Source organism: Lemur catta, chromosome 1, assembly GCF_020740605.2.
Source record: "Lemur catta isolate mLemCat1 chromosome 1, mLemCat1.pri, whole genome shotgun sequence".
NCBI classification, from domain to species: domain Eukaryota; kingdom Metazoa; phylum Chordata; class Mammalia; order Primates; family Lemuridae; genus Lemur; species Lemur catta.
The window spans coordinates 132,137,345-132,159,299 of record NC_059128.1 but is presented as its reverse complement, the minus strand read 5'-3'; the positions used below and the strand labels follow the sequence as shown (position 1 = coordinate 132,159,299).

The 21,955-nt window shown below is 38.7% G+C and overlaps 1 protein-coding gene across 7 annotated transcripts in view; it reads left to right on the top strand.

Moving 5' to 3' along the window:
• NEBL (nebulette) overlaps positions 1-5,552 on the top strand; it is a 326,459-nt gene extending 320,907 nt beyond the window's left edge. For all 7 annotated transcript variants that reach the window (XM_045534540.1, XM_045534548.1, XM_045534488.1 and 4 more), the window contains one exon: positions 166-5,552. In XM_045534540.1, coding sequence (XP_045390496.1) covers positions 166-342 — 177 coding nt within the window. In that variant the 3' untranslated portion in view covers positions 343-5,552. The remainder of the gene's footprint in view (positions 1-165) is intronic.
• The last annotated feature ends 16,403 nt before the right edge of the window (positions 5,553-21,955 follow it).

Below are 21,955 nucleotides of genomic sequence, written 5' to 3'. Positions count from 1 at the left end.
GATCAACCCAGTTAGACTCTAGGGTCTGGTTGACAGATTTCCAGCAATAGATGTACTCAAAAACATTCCTAATAGTTACTTATGTGTGGGTTGCTTCGTTGTGACTGGAATTTGTGGCTGTAACTGTTTTGGTATTCATCATCTAATCCCTTGTTCCTTTCTCAGAGGACCTACCGAGCCATGTACGATTACAGTGCCCAGGATGAAGATGAGGTCTCCTTCAGAGACGGCGACTACATTGTCAACGTGCAGCCCATCGATGATGGCTGGATGTACGGCACGGTGCAGAGAACTGGGAGAACTGGGATGCTCCCAGCCAACTACATTGAGTTTGTTAATTGATTCTTTTCTCCTTGCCCTTTGAGCTCTATTCTAATGTATTCTAAACCGATCTTTTTAAAAGATAGAAGATAATTTTAAGACAACTTGGCAGTTATTTTACAATAATGTATCCTTCCTTTGACAATTAGACACACAGGTACCAGAATGAAGGAATGACTTGTGGGCTGAAAACAGCAGCATTTTCAGTAATTCCTCTAAACAAAAATCATTACGTCTGGAGACCTGGTGCTGCTAATTGTGTTCGTGGTTTCCTTTGGTTGGCGATTGAACCCTTCTGGGAAATGTATTTTTGTAGACTTTAATAGAGATGTTGATTGTCCTTTAAATGTAACTAGTATATGAAACTTCCTGTTTGTCACTTTGGAATCACCAGAAGCCAATTCTCTTAACTCAGTTACACAGCCAATAATTTAAAACCTGTTCAGTCTTTCGAGTGATTAGGCAATTTCCAATTCGCGTGAAAATTGGCCAATATAATAAATGCAAGCAATGGCAGAATGACAGTCTGGTTAAAATTATATTGATTGGTGGCCTTAGGGATCTAGAAACCTCTACCAAACAAAGAAATTTCCTTATTCCTTAGGCCAACCGGGGGTCTCTTTATTTCTCATTGATACCAAGACATCTCCTACTCTCCATTTATATTCTATGGACCCAAGTAGATGCTCAGTTCCACAGAATGTCAGGACCAAACAACTTCACAGCTGCTCTGCAAAGGGAAAATGTTAATGTCATCTATATAATTTCCCTAGTAGCCTTTACCCTGTTGCATGTCATGTAGGTTCAAGCTTCTGTAACATAGGCAGCTGCACTGCCCATTCCTGTTATTAAAGCAAAAAGGGTGACATACCTAAAAGCCCTTTCCTCTAGCGGCCAGCTCATCTGAAAACATATTTTGAAAAGCTGCTTGAGGTTTTCCTGCTGCATTGCACTCTAGTTTTGAAGGATTTACACCTTAGGAAATACATGTATACTCTAGTAAATAAATGATTTTGGTGTTTATTGAACAGCTTTCATTAACTTAATGCCACCATTGATTTAAACACAAAATTTATAGGAGCCAATGAAAGAATAGAATATAGCATGTACTGAGGGAAAAAAACAGCAAACAAAAATCTACAAACTCCACATAGAGATGATCTGGTGTCTTATTTTGGGAAATGATATTCAGATTCTGGAATGGAAATCTAGCTGCTGAAACTGGTTACTCAAAAAGCTTCCCTTCCACTTTCTGGCTTTTATTTTCTAAATCACCTTTAGGAGATGAGATAGGAATGTGATCAGAGATTTTCAGTACAGAACCAAGAGGCTTTTCCCTAAGAAAGAAATTGTCATGTTTTGATTTTCAAATGAGTAACTTTGCAGGCTTTTGCTAGACTGATGTCCATGAGTGCAGCCCTTGCTGGCAGGTCTTAAAATCTCACCCAGAGCCTGTAGTCAAGGTTACCGAAACATTGATGCCCAGCGACAATTCTATATTTTTCTGATCATGCCCTTTATTGTGACCTGCAACAGGGTAGCATTCATGTAGGGTCTGACTTTATAGTTGTGATGAAATTGAAAAAGCAAAGTTACAAAAATATACTAAAATGTATGATTCTTGGGGATATATACCTTGGATGATAGATTCAAGGAAATTAACAAAATATCCTGTAAAACATCTTTTATTGAAATATCTGCTAGTCTAAAGGCCCTAGCTGATTCATTTACACCTTTGAAAATTTGGCACATACAAATGAAAATCTGTAGTTTTATTTTATTAGGCTAAAAGAGCAAATAAGCTTTATTACACTAAAGCTGCATCTATATGACACTGACGAAAAATTCAGCCAAATAACCTGAGATTTTTTGCAGGGAGTTTTACAGATTACCAGATAACTAGCTTCACTGATTTTCCTCTTATTGAAATGTCCAGTCATAATTTAATTGATTAAACCCCATCTTTGTTTTGATGTCTTATACATAAACCTACAAAGACAAACTGAACTTGTGATATTTTTACAAAACTCTGTGCATCAAAACCGAGGACAGTAGGCCTGCTCAATTTTTTTGTATTAAGTATGTGCTTACATTTCACCAAACCAGGTCACTTTTTGTGATTATAAAACAGAGTTGTTGTTTATTAAATTTTCAGACTAAATGTAGGACTGGTATAATTTTTTGATGAATAGCACATTTATAGGAAGTATAGAGGAAGCTGATTTGAAATAGTGCTTGTAATCAGGAAAGTTACCATAAAGTAACAGCTTGGTGTTTCTTGTTTTTTTCATCCACTGATTTCAAAATCAGATTCATTGAATATAAAAGTCAGTACATATTTGGGGAATAAATCTCCTAAAATTTTAAGCTTCACGTATGTTTGCATAGCAAGATGTTTCTGGCTCAAGCCTTTAGGAATTAAGATCTGATCAGAATTTAACTAGGAGCCAGTTATTTTACAACGAAAACTGAGGCAGATAAGAATTTGCATCCTCTTGGGGTCATAATTTGATAGTGTTGGCAATCATCACTAAAGCTTATCAGGATAGTGAGCATCTCAGCAGGAATACTGGAAACATATATGTCTAATACCAAAGTGCTATTTTTACAGCATCATTTAAAAAATTGCATTCTTGAACAACTTTTCCATTTTCCACATGCCTCCTCCCCACCTTCAATTTGGCAACAGGTATCTCATACATAATGCCGACAGCTAAAGAGAAGTTTAAAAGCAAGTCTTAAAAATCAAGTTAAGGATGACTGTGCAAAGGCCCAAGCACAGAGAGCATGCACCTGCTTTTCTAAACGTGATGTGTTCTCAAGCCTGACAAAAGCACAAGGAGCAGTTTGATACACTTTTAAAGGGTTCTGAAAACAAAACTGTATGTGGATCACCTCTCTCTTGAGCAAAGCATAGCAACAGAATATATTGCTTTGGTTGTATGTGAGCTTTTGTAGTCAATGTTTTTACTAATAATTCTTGTGCTCCAGAAAGCTTTCTATTTCTATGCTATGGCAAAATGAACTCTTCATGTCTTTTCCTTATTGTTTACACACCTGCAAGGTAGCCCAGTTTGAAATATTTATCTGGATGTCAGGTCTCCATGGAGGCCCCCGTCTCCCCAGGCCTCCCCGGCCCCCATAGACCACATGAGAATTTGTAAGCACAACTTCCACAGACACCTTGTATAAATATGGATAAGATTAGGCCAGCTCCTCTCTGGCCTCCAGGTATATTGCTTGGAGAGGATGAAGATACGGTTTTGCCAGATTTACCAGTCTTTCTCTCCTTATCCTCTCTCTGCTGCGTTTTGCAGCGCTCCAGGAGTTAGGAAAACACACTTTTCTAAAAGAGACAGTAGAAATTCAAGAGGTGCACCTCATTGTCAGGTTCACCCATCTCCAATGGAACATTTTTAATGAGAAGATAAAGAAAACACACGTGTGATCTTTAATAACATATCCCCATATAAACCAGATAAACTTTATACCAAAATTATAATACAGATATATACAAAAAATAGGTGCATTTCTTTTTTTTGATTACCCTTGTTTGTCCATTATGGTCTTGGAAAGAAAACCAAGAAAGCAAGTTTCTGCCTGTTCTATAGTAATATTTTATTGAACATGATTGATATTTTTATGGTGAGAAGTGGGGATGCTCCTGACAGACATTAAAGGTGGTAGCTGATGGTAGTTTACCTGTAAAGGGTTAGACTTTAGAAAATGCTGACTTCTTCCCTCTATTTCTGAAAGGTTCTTTGTGGGTTAAGAGATAGTTGAGATGTATAAACATTAACTTTAGGTTTGGGATTTAAAATACCTATTGTAAGATAGAATAATTATGTTATGAGGCCGAATTCACTACACAAGATGAACTTCACTTCATAAGTTAATTATACCTTAGCTATTTGCTTCTGATAATCTAAAAGTGGCTAGATTGTGGTTGTTTGGGTAATGTGACATGAAGGTGACAGAGCTTTAGTTACATGTGAAGCTATGTAAACTAACTTAAGGATGCTACAATAAAAGTCTCTTTCTGAAGTATTCCATGGACCTTTTCCAGGCAACTGTGTGTAACTATTGATGATTGAAAATGTCAAGGCATTGTACGATGCTTCTGTGGTCATCTTTCCATGATGCTTAAACTACTGAAATCCTTAGCCTGGAAGAATAATACCCAGGCCAATTTTCTCCCCAGTTGTCTATATTACTTCAGTATATTCATGGGAATTCCATATGCTTTTTTGTGTTTGATATATGGTATCCAGTTTGCATAGTATATACTTATTTGTAATCCAGTTGCTGTTAGAAATGATTTATTTTAAAGGAAAAGAGAAAACTGCATCACAGTTCTATTCTTCAGTGTCCGTATAATGAATTACTGAGCGTTTAGGAAGCAGCACCAAGTATGTGACAGGCACGACATGGAACTGTTGATCTTTGACTTGTGATAAAAATGCAAAATTGAACCATTGTGCAGTTTGGCATCTATTTGCTTCAAAATATATAGAATTGTAGTTGATGATTAATTTGCAGGACTGTGTACTAATGTTGAATGCATTAACAGTTTTGGAGGGAACATCTAATGTTTTGTAAATGAAGGAGCTTACAGAATGGATACAGTGTCATGATGAATATAATTTGGCTTTTGTTATGCAAATTGTTAACACCAGCTATTAAAATATATTTTAGTAGAAATGCTTTAATTCATGTTTTTTTCCTCTACACTGTGAATCTTTAAGCCTTGGTGGACTAGAGCAACATCGTGCTGCCCAAAGGACTAACCTATGCAAACTAGTTCACATTTTAGTGGATGTCACAGTAAATGTGTAATAAGACATTATTTCCCCCTGCACAATGTACAATAGCACTGAAATAACACATTAAGCCTAGTATTGCGTGTGTATAGCATAGTCATTCACAAACCCTTCAAGGCTACCATAATCATTAGTATTTACATTTGTTGGAAAGCAAATCTCTGATTTATCTATTGAAACTACTTGAATGATGTCAAAACAAGAATGACAGATGGGCGCGTCAGGCATGGTTTTAATGTGATCCCTGCAAGTGGTCTCCTATGATAGAACTGCGTCCTCAGAGGCACTCTCTTCAGGGTCTTAACATTCTGTGTCTTCTTTCTGTATTTGTAAAGCATAACACATTAATTTCCTATCTCTACAGATTTGGTTTGCTTAATTAAATAAATGTAGGATATAACAAAATGGTTCTACTTCTTGGCTCTCACCGTGGTTTCTTGGAGCATGGGTTATGACATGCAGGTAAATGACAACTCACATCAAATCGCATCAGAGGTGTGTGCTGGCTTCAGTACATTTGCATTGGTGAGTCATTCAAAACCTGTTTTCCTCCCCACAATAAACTTTCCTCCTCTAAATAAATTTAATTTTAAGTGATAACAATATTATGCTTTTTTAAGCTCAGTAACTTTCTGATTTTTATATCAAAGTACTGAAATAATGCATCATTGTAGTTAACTTCTTTCAAAATTAAATTCCTCATATGTCCTCAGTAGTACAATTCTAATTTTCTTGTATTCTTAAGATGAAAGAAACAGCTTGAACAAAGAATAGAAAATGCCCAAATTGGGTACATGAAATGGGAACATACTCTGATTTGCTTTTTTTTCCTAATTTTTTCATAACTGAAAAAGTGAGTTAGTCTCTATTTTTACTCTCATATAAATCTATTGAGAATTGGATCTTAGCCTTATTGTATTATTTTGTAAAAATTTCCCTCTGGCGCATAATCCTTCCTAATTGTAAACTGATAAACTTTGCAGATGACACCTGCTGATAGAATAAATAGTTCTTCCAAATCTTGAATTTTCTGTTTTTTTATATTCCAAGAGGATGAAATCATATTTTAATGTATTATTAATCAAACATACTCATGATATTTGAAATTATAAAAAAAGCACAGGTATTTATTTGAAGAAGTTGCTATCTTTTTCTCCCTCTTAGACTTTTTTTCTTTCATGATTATAAATTTACTCTAAGGAACCCAGCCACAGAAGAAATGAATACCTTAGAAAGATTTTTTTCCTGACAAAAGATAATTTATAATTTAGGTTTAGAGTATACTAATCATTTTATTATCCTAACTTAAAAATTTGTTAATTTTTAATGATAATTTTTAATAATTTTTAGTTGTTAATTTTGATAATTGAGACACGAGTGACCACCAGAAACTTACCAAAATAACTTTCTACAAAAACTCTCAGACATAAGAAATTAAAAAGTAGATAAAAGGAAAGTTGTTTTTTTCTTTATGTTATCTGTTTCTCCTACACAGAGGGATTGAATAAGAGTTTTGTGATGGCAGAAAACTGGATGTGATCCAGGTGTGAACTTCAACTCCTTTCTGGAGTTCTAAGCAAAATTCTCAGGCCTTTGTCTATTATGTTTATATTTAGGGGCAGCAGAGTTCTGATGAAAAAAACAGAATGAGAATATGGATTTAGAAGGTGAAAAGCCAATGTTAGAACCAAGGGCCCAGTTGCTTGTTTTGTGTTTATCCTATGGCATTTTGATCTTTGTAGCTTCCCCCTGCCTTTTTTTTCCTAGTAGCAAATATGAAAGAGAATAAATAGAAACAGAAAAATGAACAGAATTGAAACTCCTGCTATTCTACTTGAGAAAATAGGGGATGTCCCTGCATCCAACATGTAGTAAACATACTGCTCTTGACATGAACTACTTTTTAATTCTTGACCCAGGATAGCAACGCTTCTCACCTTTTTCCAAGGGTTGCCGTCCAAGGTCATGTGGCCCCAATTAATTTTTGTTCTACGTGGATAACCATGTTCTGTCCCACATGACCTCAGTTCTCTGGTCACAGCTGACTGGATTGAGGTGACCCAGGAGGGCTGCACAAGAACTTCGTCCAACAGGGAGGATGGTGACTAAACCTGTTCAAATCCTTCTGAAGAGACCTGAGTCCAATACAGGCAGCATCCTCTGTGTCCCCCATGCCTGTGGGGTCCCCTGTGAAGCCAGATCCTACGTTCCTTTCTACCTTTGCACATAAACCTATTCCTCCTTGGAGAGGCCCTCTGTGCCTTGCATTCACAGAGGCTCGACTAACACAGCCACCATATACATCCATTGGCACAAACTATAGAGTTTCTGTATCTGACGGATTAACTAAAAGGATAACATCTTGACAAGGAACAAATTTTATGAATGAGCAAAAGATTTGTACATTATCCCCCCTCCCCCAACGAAACACTAAGTAGCAAATGTGATTGAAATGCCAACTATATTGTTCTAGTTAAAATGTCATAGGGCTGTTTTAAATTTTACTGTTTTGTTTTATGGTATGTTATAATTTATATATTCCAGTGAAACTCATTTTAGTTAGTAGTTAAGAGTTGTTTCCCTGGGCCCTGTGAAGAGTATCAATAATTAATATCAAATGAATTTAACTTTCATCAGTAGGTATGTACAAAGAAAGGATTTCGGGGGGTGGGGGTGACAGAATGATCGCGTTGATTTCTAAATGTGTGGCAAAGAAGAAGGAAAGAGCTGTGCTCACCTTGGAGAGTGTCATGGCCTGTGGTGATAGAGGATAAAAGCTCAGTTGTTCTAGTAAAGCTTTGTTAAGAAGTACTTAATTCTTCCAAGCTGACTCAGTGATGGCTCTTGATGAAGGTGAAAGAAACAGTAACTGTAATTTACTCATTCGACATATATTTATTCCATGTTGACTTGATTCAAGGCACAGAACACAGGCACTTTCCTCACAAAGCGTTCTTCCTGGTAGGGGAAGACTGATATCAAACAACTAATTATATGCTTACACAATTAATTACTTAATTGCTGTTTAACAAATGTAATGAAAGGGAGGCCTAGTGTGCCCTGAGTTCTTATAGCTGGGAAGGGGTGAGCTGAAAACTCGACAGGGAGGGCGTGGAAAGCTTGTTTGAGGTGCTGCTGTTTGAACTGAGCCCTGGACACTGTATGGAGAGCTGCCCAAGTTCATCTAAGCATGAGACATGGAAAAATTTAGTCACTGGAAGTTAGTGACAGAAATACTTCAGTCATCTCCCAAATTTACTTTAAGTAGCAATGGCAGGTTTTCATATTTTTAATACAGTTAATTTCTTTGTGTACAAAAGTCAGGGTGTGCACGTGCACGGATTTATGTGTATGTACATACCCTTTTATTCTAATTATGACTTATTCCACTTTAATAGGATTCTGCAGGTTGCAAAGAGTTAATTATATAAACAAAGTTGCACAGATGTGGAATACTTCACTTCCTTTTTTGAATAATTGGTTATTACATAGGCTTTCCTGTATCCTCACTTCTTCCCTGAATATTTTTGGAAAGTATGTGCTTACTAGAGTTTATTGTAGTACAGGCTGCGGCAGAACCATTGATTAAAATGCCATGCTTTCCTGTTTTAGATTTCACTGATTCAAGAATAGTCATTCCCATCTAATATGTGATATGAGTTAGATACGCTGCATTAACTGGGCAACACAGGGAAAAATTACTTGAAATGCAAGAAAGTTGTTGGTAATTATTTAGAATACATCCTTGCTCTGAGGTAAATCATAGCTTTGTTTATAGGATTCTAGCAAGAATTTTGAATATCTGCCTCCTTTGAAAGTCTAACAGTTTGCTTACACACTTTATTTCGGGCCATTTAAATTAATGATTGGGAATATTTTGGACATATTTGATTCCCCCTAATCAATGCCTAACAAGATGCTTGTTATGGGAACACTCATGGATATTTGCAAACACTTCCTGGTTGCAAATACATCTTTCTTTCAGAATGAAACTTTTTGACTTCCAAGACAGTGCCACATAAAGTGATTTCTGGACCTTTACTTCTTTTTGGTATTTTTTTTTTTTTTAAAGGAGGTCGCTCTGATGATCTAACTATAGTGTGGTATTTATAGCGTAACAATTTCTTTTGTTTACAAACCATATTCCCACTGCTTTTTGTTAATCTTAGTGGGGTTAGGAGAAAAGGAGCCTGAAAACCTTGCATGACAAACTTTTTTGTGTGACTCATCTGCGAAGCCTCCTTCTGGGAGTGCCTGGGCAGGAACTCTAGTTGGGTCAATGTGGCTTCTCCCTGCCTGCAACCGGCCTCCGGCTGGAAAAACAAGGAGCAGGCAGAGGAAGAGTCTTCCATTTTCTATAATTTATGTCCTAGAAAGACATGGGGGTGAGCTAGTGATGGCCCCTATGATGATTCATTTTCAAAACAAGTGAACAAATATTTATGGTTTTAGGACAATAATTATATTGTGCCAGCTTCTTCGTATCATTCAAAAGTTTCATATTGAAAAGACACCAAAAACATTTTCAGAACTTGGAAAGGGGCTTCTGGTCTTGGTAGAAGTTACTTGATTGTGACTGAGACCCCAAAATAGTAGTTTCATAACATCTAACCCTTAGGATTTCACTGGCGAAAGACTCCGAAGGCTGAGCACACGCTGTCTTTTATATGGTCACTAGTTTGTCCCGCCTTTCCCCTGGCAGGATTGGTTGCGGTTTCCTGCCTTTGGGGATGATTGGCAGGTTGCGGTTCAACCAGAGATCGCTTGGCAGGTTACCCAGCCTCGTAGGTTACGTAACAGTTTCCCTTTGTGCGCATGCGTGTTTTCCAGACTTCTTCACGAGCCACCCGCCATGTTAGCTTTAGGTCTCTTAAAATTACTAGGAACTTTTTTATTACGTATTTCCCGCCAGGGAACAGTGGTTCCTGGCTACAATTCAGTTCCCGCTGTCCACCCTCAGCCGCTTCCTTGCCACCCATTTACCCGGAACCAGACCGAACAAGAAGTTACTAGCAATAAGAAGTTCCAGTGCTAAAGATGACCCTGTCAGGTAAGTGATTATCTGTGGGACGGTAGCTTCGTGGGCAGGACGGGAGCGAAGGAAACATTTGAAGCCAAGGCAGACCTGAAGCTCCCAATTTCTCACGTGGATGAAAAACTCAAAATTTTAGCCTCAAGGAGAATTGAATCTTTCAAAAATTACTTCAGGATCAGAAAGTAGAGTCTCCGTGTGTTTACCTTATTTATCTTTTCACGTCTTTGGAATTTAGCGGTGTCTGCAAAATAATTCTTCACTCAAGTTTGTAGCTTAGCCTTTCTTGATTTAGAAAACTTCTGGAAAATGCTGAAAATGGACTTCATGTGAGGGCTTTGGTTTTAGAATTATATGGTGCCTCACCTTTTATGTAGAATTTTTTTTTTTTTTTGAGACAGAGTCTCGCTCTGTTGCCCGGGCTAGAGTGAGTGCCGTGGCGTCAGCCTAGCTCACAGCAACCTCAAACTCCTGGGCTCAAGCGATCCTCCTGCCTCAGCCTCCCGAGTAGCTGGGACTACAGGCATGTGCCACCATACCCGGCTAATTTTTTCTGTATATATTTTTAGTTGTCCAGATAATTTCTATTTTTAGTAGAGACGGGGTCTCGCTCTTGCTCAGGCTGGTATGAAACTCCTGACCTCGAGTGATCCACCCGCCTCGGCCTCCCAGAGTGCTGGGATGACAGGCGTGAGCCACCACGCCTGGCCGATTTTTTTTTTTTTAAAGTGTGAGAACGTGGCCGGGCGCAGTTGCTGGAGTCCCAGTTACTCGGGAGGCTGAGGCAGGAGGATCGCTTGAGCCCAGGAGTTTGAGGTTGCCGTGAGCTAGGCTGACGCCACGGCACTCTAGCCCGGGCAACAGAGTGAGACTCTGTCTAAAAAAATAAAATAAAATAAAAAAGTCTGAGAATGTTACAGAAATCCAAGGGGACCTGAGCATACATTCTGCATTGTTCTGCTGAATAGTCAGGTAATCTCACACTACCAAGGTGGAAGTGTTTGGCAGGAGATATATCTGATCTTCCACGCACATTACAGAGTCTTAGACTCATGGATTTTCAGGTGAGCAGGGACCTTTAGTCCGGCCCCACCTTCAGGAGGGCATGGCGTAAGTGTATCATTTTATAGGTTGAAAGACGAGAGCCTGAGCAAACTGGCGACTCTGTCATAGTCACATGGCACTTAACTTGAAGGATGGACAAAACCCTACCTCCTCTGTTTTCTGTCATTGGGTCCCTTCCATCACACACGCTGCTTTTCTTGCTATACTCTAAATCTACTTAATAAGCGGTGGATGACAATAAGCCTCTATCTAAAGTTGCCCTTCTTGTTCCTATAATATCCCAGTGATGGCTCTGCAACCCAGCTGTGAGCCCCAAGGAGCGTGATCCCAGGCGGTGGCCTGACTGGTCATTCAAACCATGGCAAGGACGACGCTTTGGAATAGCAAAAGTATCGATGATGTCCATACTCGGTTATCACAGGTTACGAAGGCAGCATCTCATTTCCTTTAAGGCTCTGCAACTGCAAATTAAGACAAAAGAACAGGGTCTTCAGGGGACTGATAGGAAGTCAGAATATATTCTCCTGCTCTATGTCCAGCCATTCCTTTTCCCAAGAAGGGTTTAATGTGGTGGTTTAAGCCGCCATCTGTTTGAAACTCAAACCTCTGGTAGATTGGGTAGTCAGAGTGCCTCAGGACTTCTGACCAGTTTGTTTTAATGTCATTTTAACAAATGTTTCTTAAACACCTAATGTATGCTCCACACGGGATGGCGGCCGGGTTCAGACTTAGACGTGTGAGATAATTTGTGTCATGTTGCAATAAATCACCCACTTCCCAATTGTGTGTAATCTGGTTTTGTCCCCCTTTTTTCCCCTCTCTCTACCATCCCTTCTGATTTTTAGAGAACGTATTGCTTTTCCACTTAAAAAAGTAATCCATCCTCACTATAGACTGTTTAGAAGAGTCCAGAGAAGAAAAAAATCATTTTGCAACTCTTTTATCAGAAATTATGGGTATTGATGCATATCCTTCGAGTATTTTTATGCATATGCATATGTTTTTAATGATACTTGTTTCATAAACAATTTTTTGAAAATATTCCATCATATGGATAAATTGTTACTTATTTAACACTCTCATTGGACGTTTAGATTGTCTCCTTCTTAAAAGTTGCAGTAAATATTTTCATAGTGTTATTTCATTAGGCTGAGTAACTTGAAATGGGATTCCTGGGACAGAAGAAACATATAATTTTAAGCCTTTTGATAATTATTATTAATTCACCACTCAGCAAAATTTACTAGTTTAGCTACCTACCATTAGTAAATTGTTCCTCTCTTATACATTTTAATTTCTGTGATGGCTAATGAAGTTGGCCATTTGCAGTTCATTTTTTTCCCCCTGACTTTCTGGTCTTCCATTTTGTTACCTGGAATATTCAGCATTCTTGTATGAATATTTTCTAAAACTTCTGATGTGTATGGCCAGATTACCCTCCAAAAAGTTTCTATGAATATATACTCCCACCAACAGTTTGTTCCATGGCCTGTTTCATCAATTCCTTTCTGACATTGAATGCCGTTGTGTGTTTTAATTTTCACGAGTACCCTTTAGTTACAGAAACTGCTTTGTGTATGATGCATGTTAATGGCCTCTTTTTAACATATACAACTGCTGTGTGTTAAAGCCTAACAGACAGTGAGCAGAACAGAGAGAGAGAGAGAGAAAGAAAGAGGGTTTTGTTGGGGGCGGAGGAGAGGACGTAGTGGGGACTTTGCCTGCAAGTGTTTAAGATTGCTAAGTGAGAGGAAGTATAAATAGACAGGAAAACTCAGAGGGCGATCTGAGTATAAAAGAGGATGCATAAGCAGACTGAGTGGCTTAAATAATAGAATTTTTTTTCCACAGTTCTGGAGGTTAGAAGTCTGAGATCCCAGTATCAGGAGGATTGGTTATTTCTGAGGCTTCTCTCATCAGCTTGCAGATGACTGTGTTCTCCCTGTGTCTTCACCTGGTCTTCCCTCTGAATCTGTCTGTGACCTCATGTCTTCTTATAAGGACACCAGTCACATTGGACTAGGGTCCACCTTCATGCCCTCATTTTACCTTAATTACACTTTGAAGACCCTGTCTCCAAATGCAGTCACACTCTGAAAACTGGAGCTTAGGGCTTCAACATATGAAATTTTGGGTAGAACACAGTTCAACCCATAACAGTGTCAACCTAAATAACAAACAGAGAGAGGCTCTCTAAAACAAATGTTTATCTGGGAATAGAGCATTGCAATGGGAATATGTGTGCTAAGGGAAACCACATGTGGTTTTCAAGGAGGTAAAGGAAGACACAGATTTTTTTTTTTTTTTTTTTTTTTTTTTGAGACAGAGTCTCGCTCTGTTGCCTGGGCTAGAGTACTGTGGTGTCAGCCTAGCTCACAGCAACCTCAAACTCCTGGGCTTAAGCGATCCTACTGCCTCAGCCTCCCGAGTAGCTGGGACTACAGTCATGCGCCACTATGCCCGGCTAATTTTTTCTATATATATTTTTTTAGTTGTCCAGCTAATTTCTTTCTATTTTTAGTAGAGACAGGGTCTCACTCTTGCTCAGGCTGGTCTCGAACTCTTGACTTCAAGCGATTCGCCCACCTTGGCCTCCCAGAGTGCTAGGATTACAGACATGAGCCACCACGCCCCGCCGACACAGGTTTTTAAAGGAAAAAAAATGAGGAGGATTTCATAATTGTTTTGAAATAATTATCCTTGGCTGCTAAGCTCAAGCACAAGGGGAACACCAGTCTGAGGCTGGACAGGCAGTTGCCGGGAAGGTGTCCTTGCAGAAATATTTTTTGTGTAAGGTTGCGATGGCCTTTGTGTGAGGTCATGGTCTTTGTAGAGTCTTTTTCGTTGTCAGGCGTACAAGGCTGAGAACCCTCTCTTCATAGCCTTCCCCCGCTCTATTTGGGAGAGATTTCTTAACATGAGTGACTCCATGTTGATTCTGACAACTTTCACAACAGGCATGAATAAAGCAGTACTTGTGGGCAGCCAGACATGATCGATCTAGCTTGGAAGGGATTGAGTACGCAGAGCATTAAGAACAGAGGGAGCATCTGGGTGCCCAAGGAAGACATTTGAAAGATGAAGAAACTGAGAACCAGAAAGGAGAGGTATTTGGCCCAAGGTCACATAGCAAGTTAGTTACAGAGCTAGGCCCAGAGCCCAGGACTTAGGATTTCAACTCTCACGGCTTTTCTCTCATGCCGCACTGCCTCAGGAAGCTAAGCCTCCAGCTAGGTTGTGTCCCTGTGTCTCTCCTCCTCTGACTCCACCCCTGGCAATGATCTTGAGCCAAGCAGTCCATTGCTACGTGCCCCAAATCACTGTTGCTAAATTACACTCTCTGGAAGGATGATTTTCCACCCATCCTACCTGCAGACATCTTTCCCGTCTATATTGAGTTGGAGTCAAGGTAGCAGGATGTAGTCCACTGTATGCCCACTCTAGAGGGAGCCTGCCACCAGCTGCTGAAGAGGAGTATTTGTGTATTAATATAATGAAGAGACACAGTCTTCTCCTTACCTTACATCTCCCACCCTGCACCCACCTCCAGGACCTCACCCCTGGTTTTGGTCACAGGATGTGACACCTCAGCTTGTGTTTTTCTTCATGGCATCTTATTCCTATCTCTTTGTAGTAACTTATTCCAGAGGCTCTACCTCCCAGAAGGTGAGGGATCAAGACTGCATGTTTAGTTTGTCCTCTTACGTCACTATTGGATCCTCTTGCTACCTGGGTATCGGGTATAGCCACTGAACCAGTGTTGATCAGTGTAAAAGTTCCTAATTTCCCCAAAACAACTTGACTTGCTTTCAATCTTTTATATCCACCCTTCCCTAATGCAGGGAACTACTATACAGGTCTAGAACCATATAGTACTTAATAAGGAAATACAACAACTTAATAAAGAAGCAGAATGGATTGCTTGGCTCCATTTGTGTCAACACTGGTGATGAACTTATCTTCATTGCCAAGCTTCCTCTCACTTTAATAAGATAGTTTCCAGTATGCTAAGTAGCTGCCTGAGTGTGAACTCATGGGTGATGTCCATGATGGTGGAGGGTGCTGAAGAATGGAACAAACAAGTCTAGGTTTGCAGCGTTACAGGATGAGACCACGATTACCCTTTAGCTTCTTGGAAGGCATTGCCTAACTCTGGGTTTCTTTTTCTGTTAAATGGAGATAAGTTTTCCCTCTTATGCATGTTCTTGTATATTCTGTTTATAAAGAACTTAGTATAGTACTTAGTTCATCATAGATGCTTACTAAATGGCAACAGAAACCGCAAGTGGCCCATTGTGAGGGATGCCCTTGTCAGTTGTTACAAAAGAGAACTTGCTTCCATTTCATTTCTTATGGGGTCACTGAGCATCCAGTAGCAAAGGATTAGTACAGATCCACGCACTCATGCATTAAGAACAGATTAAATATTGATTAGTAATTAATATAATGAGACTATACAAAAGCATATTAAGACATCTGGATATTTGGATGAGGAGAGTACCTGGAGGACAGAGTAAATTATATTACCTTTTTCAATATTTAGATGTTCATGCCAATAAGTTCCATTTAAATTGGTAGAGAAAACTGGTGTCTTTCTACATATTGTACTTTGTAAAGTTCCATTTAGGATATTAATTTCAGAAGTGGAAGGGTAGTGGCATGTAGTGACCTTTAAAAATGCACAGCTAATTGAACCACTAGTAAACATTAATAGATTTAATTATATGAAAGCGACACAAGAGGGCAGCTGTGTACTGTTTCTGAATATGTTTTGCTTTAGCATATTAGGCTAAAACTGAATATGTGCATAATCAGAAAGATAGAAAATTGTCTTTAATACATTTCTTATTATATAGATGTAATAAAATTATTTAATAAGAAATCAGTTAATTCTACTTTATCCCACTCAAATCCTTATTGACAATGATTGACAAGCAATGATAAAATTAACATCCTACTGATTAGCTAGAGTTCCTTTATTTACATAGAACTTCCTATTGATATCTTGAGAATCATTTGGCTGATCTGTGAGTGAGGTGGGAGAATGGATGAGGTATTTATAAATTGCTGGCCGTTCTGGTCCCCAGGGGAAGCATGTATGTTGGAATGAAATGTGTATCCTATGCACCAATGCTTAGCAGTCCTGTGTGGTTGGACAGGAATGTCTCAGCTCCTGTGTTTTCACACATATCCTAGAAGCTGCTTTACTTCTTTTACCTTTGGTTGCCATTCTTTGACACCCATGGCAGGTAAATGTCCTGTATGGTACTTGGGGTCTCCTGTCCAAGCAGTGGCATGGCCTCTTTGAGGGGTTCCATCCTGGGGGTGAGACAGGACCTGGGCACTAGGATAATATACCCTGAGCCAAGGGATCCTCAGGATGCCTAGATTGTTCCAGATCCGAATTACATCCAGTTTAAGGAGCTTGTGCAGTTGTGTAGGGATGGTGGGAGAAGGAGTTCTGTCTCAGCAGAGACCAGGAATGAAGCTGTCGTGGATCCCTGTGCGTCAGCAAGGGTGGTGTTGGCCTTGGAAAGATGCATAAGCTTTGTAAAAATAGGCACCTACAAAACTTATTGCATCTCCCCTGAAGGAAATATAGATAGATAATTGCTACTTAGTTCATTTCAATAAACATTTATGAATTATCTGCATATGACAAGGTCCAGTTTATGATGGGTACAAATATGCCATCCAGGGTCTTCTGACGAGAACTAATTGAAGGGGGAGGAGCTGGCATGGGGTGCAGTATGGTTTAAGTGCCTAGGTTATGGGACCTAGTATGTCCCTAGAGAGCTTTGGCCCTGGGGTCAGTAGTTTGTGTGGCAGGGCATGCTGGTTTGACAAATTCATAATGATGCCACTGGAGCCTGGGAGTAGACTCCTGGGACACAGTCAGGATTGAGGTGCACAGTGTGTGTGACATCACAGTGAGAAGTAGAGTGGGATTGATAATGGAAGCAAGGGCAGACCAGGCTGGAAGTTGGAGTGTGTGAAGAAGAGTTCTCTGAAAAAGGAATCTGGAGGAAAGAGACTTAATTCCAGTGAACAGTTTGCAAAGTGGGGGACACAGCCTTCTGTAAGATTACGGTGTGTTCCAGAGAACAAAGAGAGAGTTTAGGTTCTATAGCAGAAGTTTCTGTTAAGTTTCTCAAATAGGTCTGTTTATGAACATGAAAGATTAAAACACACTTAGTTCTGATTGGTTGGCACAGCTGAGTCCTGATTGGCTGGAGCAGGTGACCTCTAATTGGTTAGTTTCCCAGCCCCAAACCAGAAGTCTCCATCAGATATTTCTTTCAAAGGGCTGGTGGTGATGGGGAGGTGATTTCTGGCCACAGTTTATCTTGGCATCAACAACAGGAACTGGTTTGGCTTGAATGCAGAAAGTGAGGTCCTGTGATACGTTTACAACATCTTTTTGAGAACACAGAGTACGTGACCGCTCCCTCACCCAGCCATGGCTGCCTGGTTCTGTTTTGAGTTTAAGCACTTCAGCTGCGGGGAGTCCATTTTGTCTGTCAGCCGGGCGCATAGTGGCACAGAGACTCTAGAACTGGCTGTGGGACCATTCATCCAGAAACAACAGGACAGGGCTACGCGTCCTAAGGTCTTAATGCAAGTTCCAGTGCAAGCATTATGGACAAGACATAAGGTTAGAAGTTTGAGCTGGTGATTCAGAATGGGGATGCTATTCAAAATGTGCTCAGTGCATGGGGGTAGTCAATGAGAGAAAACAAGCAGGTGACAAAGTTTTGAAATTGAGAAACCAAGAAAAGCATCCAGTTCAGAAAGTAAACAATGCTACCATAAATCTAGATGTCATTGTCCATCACACATCAGGAAGCAGTTTGCTTTGTGGGCTGATTTAAAGCAATTTTCCTGGTAAGGACAAGAATATCCACAGCTGCTGGTTCTCTCAAGAGTTTCGAATTCTAACAGAGTAGAACAATCTATATAATAAAGAAATTCTAGCTCAAGAAGACTGGGAAAGCAGAGAAAGCCTTAATTCATGTCATGAGGTCATGTCTTCAGGTGCAGCCAAGTTTCATCCCAGGGTATTGAAGGAATTTAGACATGTAATCAGGGAGCCACTGCTGGTAATCTTTAAAAAATCATTTACAACAAGAGCAGCACCAGAAAATTGATTACAAGTAAATATCACAAGTTTTGAAAAGGGATGGACTCCAAAAACTATAGACTAATAAATTTGGTCAAAGTTTGGTCAAATTATAGACTGAATTTTAAGCAGATGTCTCATGAGCACTTTGAAAGGAATGTGTTGACTGCTAGAAGACATGGAGTCACTAACTAACCTAACCTCATCTCCTTTTGCCAAACTAACCTCATCTCCTTTTGTGAAAGCATTTTATTGAGTTGATAGATCACTGGGAGTGACATAGATCTAGTATTTCTTGGTTTTAGGAAAACATTTGGCAAAATCTGACGTGTTAGGATATCACTGTGGATAATAAAGCAAAATACACATGTTATGAAAGTACTCTTGGGTGGCTGGGACCTGTTCAAAAATTCTGTGCTCAGAATAGAAGAACAAAAAATTCATTTCACAATGACATTTGGTGAGTGCTCATGTTGTGTCTTGCAAATTCTTACTAGAGTATCTCCAAAGAAACAGGAAAGAGGAAAATTGAAATTAGGACTGCTTACCACATTTAGCACTAGTAGCAGTGATGAATTTCTACTAAGTTCAAGGCTGATGAAAATGACGATCAGTACTCTATAAATGATTGCTTAAATGTAGGCAGAAAGACCCTTTCTTTCCTCTTCCATTATTTTAGTCCCTGGTTTAGAAAGATGAAATCTATACAAACTAGGAAACTGGACATATATCCCCTCTGCATGGGAACAAAGACTCCAGTCACAAGATCAACAAAATCTAGGAATAATTCTAACAAGAAATAAGTGGACCTATAAGAAGAAAAATATAAAACTTTGCTGAGCAATATAATAGAATAGGAATAAACAGAGAACCCCATTCCTGAAGGGCAAAATTAAACATCATAAATATGTTAACTCATCCATGATCAATTATAAATTTAATGGATCCTGAACAAGATCATGAAGAATTTCTTTTTTGGACTTGACAAAAAGATTCTAGAAAAATAAACAGTAAGAATGGTTAGAAAGAAAACAGTTCCTAGTGTATTTCAGAAGTTAGTATATGATAAAGGAAACATAATAAACCAATGGAGAATAAATAGGTGGCTTAATTAGCAAAAAATTAGTTTTGAAAAATATTTTCTATTTGAAAAAGTCAAGTTAGAAGCTTTTTTATGCCATATACCAAAATAAATGTCAGAATAAAATGTAACAATTTACACAAAAGGAATAGAATGTAGATGAATATTTGAAGATGTTAGGAGGAGGAAGGATTGGTAAGCATATTACAATGGATAAATCCACAACCCAGAAAAAGAGCCATTGATTTGAACATAAACTTTATTTTAAAAATTATTTTTATTAAACTTTTAATTTTGACATAATTATAGATTCACATTCATTTGTAAGAAATAATATGGAGAGATCCTATGTACCATTCAGTTTCCCTCAATGGGAACATTTTGTAAAACCATAATAAAATATTCCAAGTGGGATATTGACATTTATAAAGTCAAAATATACAACATTTCCATCACCACAAGATTCCCTTGGGTTGCACCTTCACCATCACACCGATGGTGGTGCCTTCCCCCCATCACACTTAACCCCTGACAACCACTCATCTATTCCATTTCCGCAGTTTTGAATTTCAAAAACAGTATATAAATGGAATTGTACAGTCATTAACCTTTGAGCCTAGCTTTTTCACTCAGCATAATTCTCTGCAGATTCATCCAAGTTGTGGCATGTACCAATAATTCATTTCTTTTCATTGCTGAATAGTATTCCATGATAAGGATGTGTACTACAGTTTAACCATTCACCCACTGAGGGGAACTGGGTTTTTTCCCAAGTTTTGGCTATGATAAATAAAGCTGCTATAACATTTAGGTATAGGTTTTTTTTGTGCAAACATAAGTTTTTATTTCTTTTGGATAAATGCCCAAGAGTGTAATTACTATTATAGATCTCATGATAGTTGCGTGTCTAATTTTTAAGACACTGCCAAACTGTTTTCCAAGTGTACGTTTCCAACAGCAATGTATGGGTGGTGTAGTTTCTTTGCATCCTCACCAGTGTTTTGTGTTGCTGCTATTTTTTAAAAAATTTAGCTATTGTGTAGTAATATTTCATTATAGTTACTATAGTTTAAATTTGCATTTTCCTGTGGACTAATGGTATTGAACATGGTTTCATGAGCTTACTTGCCATTACTTACACTCTTTTGTGAAATGTCTGTACATGTCTTTTGCTCATTTTCTAACTGGATTGGTTTTGGTTTTTTTTTACTATTGAGTTTTGAGACTTTTTCTTAAATTCTAAATACTAGTCCTTTGTTGGATATGCAGTTTGCAAATATTTTCTTCCAGTCTATAGCTTATCTTTTAATCTTCTTAACAGATCTTTCTTTGGACTTGACAAAAAGATTCTAGAAAAATAAACAGTAAGAATGGTTCTCTCATCCATCCATCTCTCTATCTCTTCATCCATCCATCTATTATTTCTATAAGAATTCAACCTCTGTGAAGGCAGTGACATAGTCTTGTTCACTGCTTTATTTTGAGTTCTTAGAGCATAGTAGGTGCTCAATAAATATTTTGAATGGATGAATGAGTAGATGCAGTATTCCTCATTTCAGTTACAATTAGTTAACTAGGAAAATTTGAAGGATTGGAAATGGAATGATTTCTTGCTTCAACAAACATTTATTTGCCCAATGCTGGAGATGCCATGGTGAGGAAAATGGTCCTTTCTTCAAGGAGCTTACAGACTAGCAGAAGAAACAGGAATAAATTATATGTAAAAAATATATAGTTATAAACTGTGTTCAGAGTCCAGAAAGACAAGTACAGGATGATTTGAGAGCATATACTATAATAGAAGGACTTGATCTAGCATGAGGTGTCAAGGAGGACTTTCCTGAGTTGACATCTAAAGTGTTAAGGAGACAAAGACATAGAGGGAAAAGACTCAGGACAAAGGGAACAGCATGGAAAGCTGTGAGATAGAAGGAACCATGGGACATCCACAGAAGTCCAGAGTAGTGCGGAAGGGGAGGAGAAGAAACAGAGGCAGGAAGCTGAGGGGGTAGGTGGGGCCAGCCATGCAAAGCCTGGAAACTGCATTAATGATGTTGATCTTTATCTGAAGAGCAATAAGAATTTATTAAAGGTTTTTAAGGAGTGAATTAAAATTGTTAGCTTTGAGTTTTTGAAACCTCATTCTTCCTGCGATGTTGAGAATAATTTGGAATAGGACAAGAGGAGAGTGGGGAATCTAATTGAAGAGCACACTGAAAACGAAGGATATGATACAGCTGAAAGTCTGACAGAAAGTGTTTACAGAAGACTTCCTACTCTTATTATGGAAACATATAGAGGGAATAAAACAGTCTTTTGTATAAAAATTCTGATATAGGTACTGGCTATAGCACATTCCAGATGTATGACCTCAAGCAATTTACTGAAACATTTGAGCCTTAGTTTCCCTATTTGTTCCATGACTTTCCTCATACCTGTTTTGTGGAGTTGTAAGGTGTGGTAGACACTGATGATTGTTCCTACATACCTGTTCTCCTCTTCTTCCAGAGTAAAAG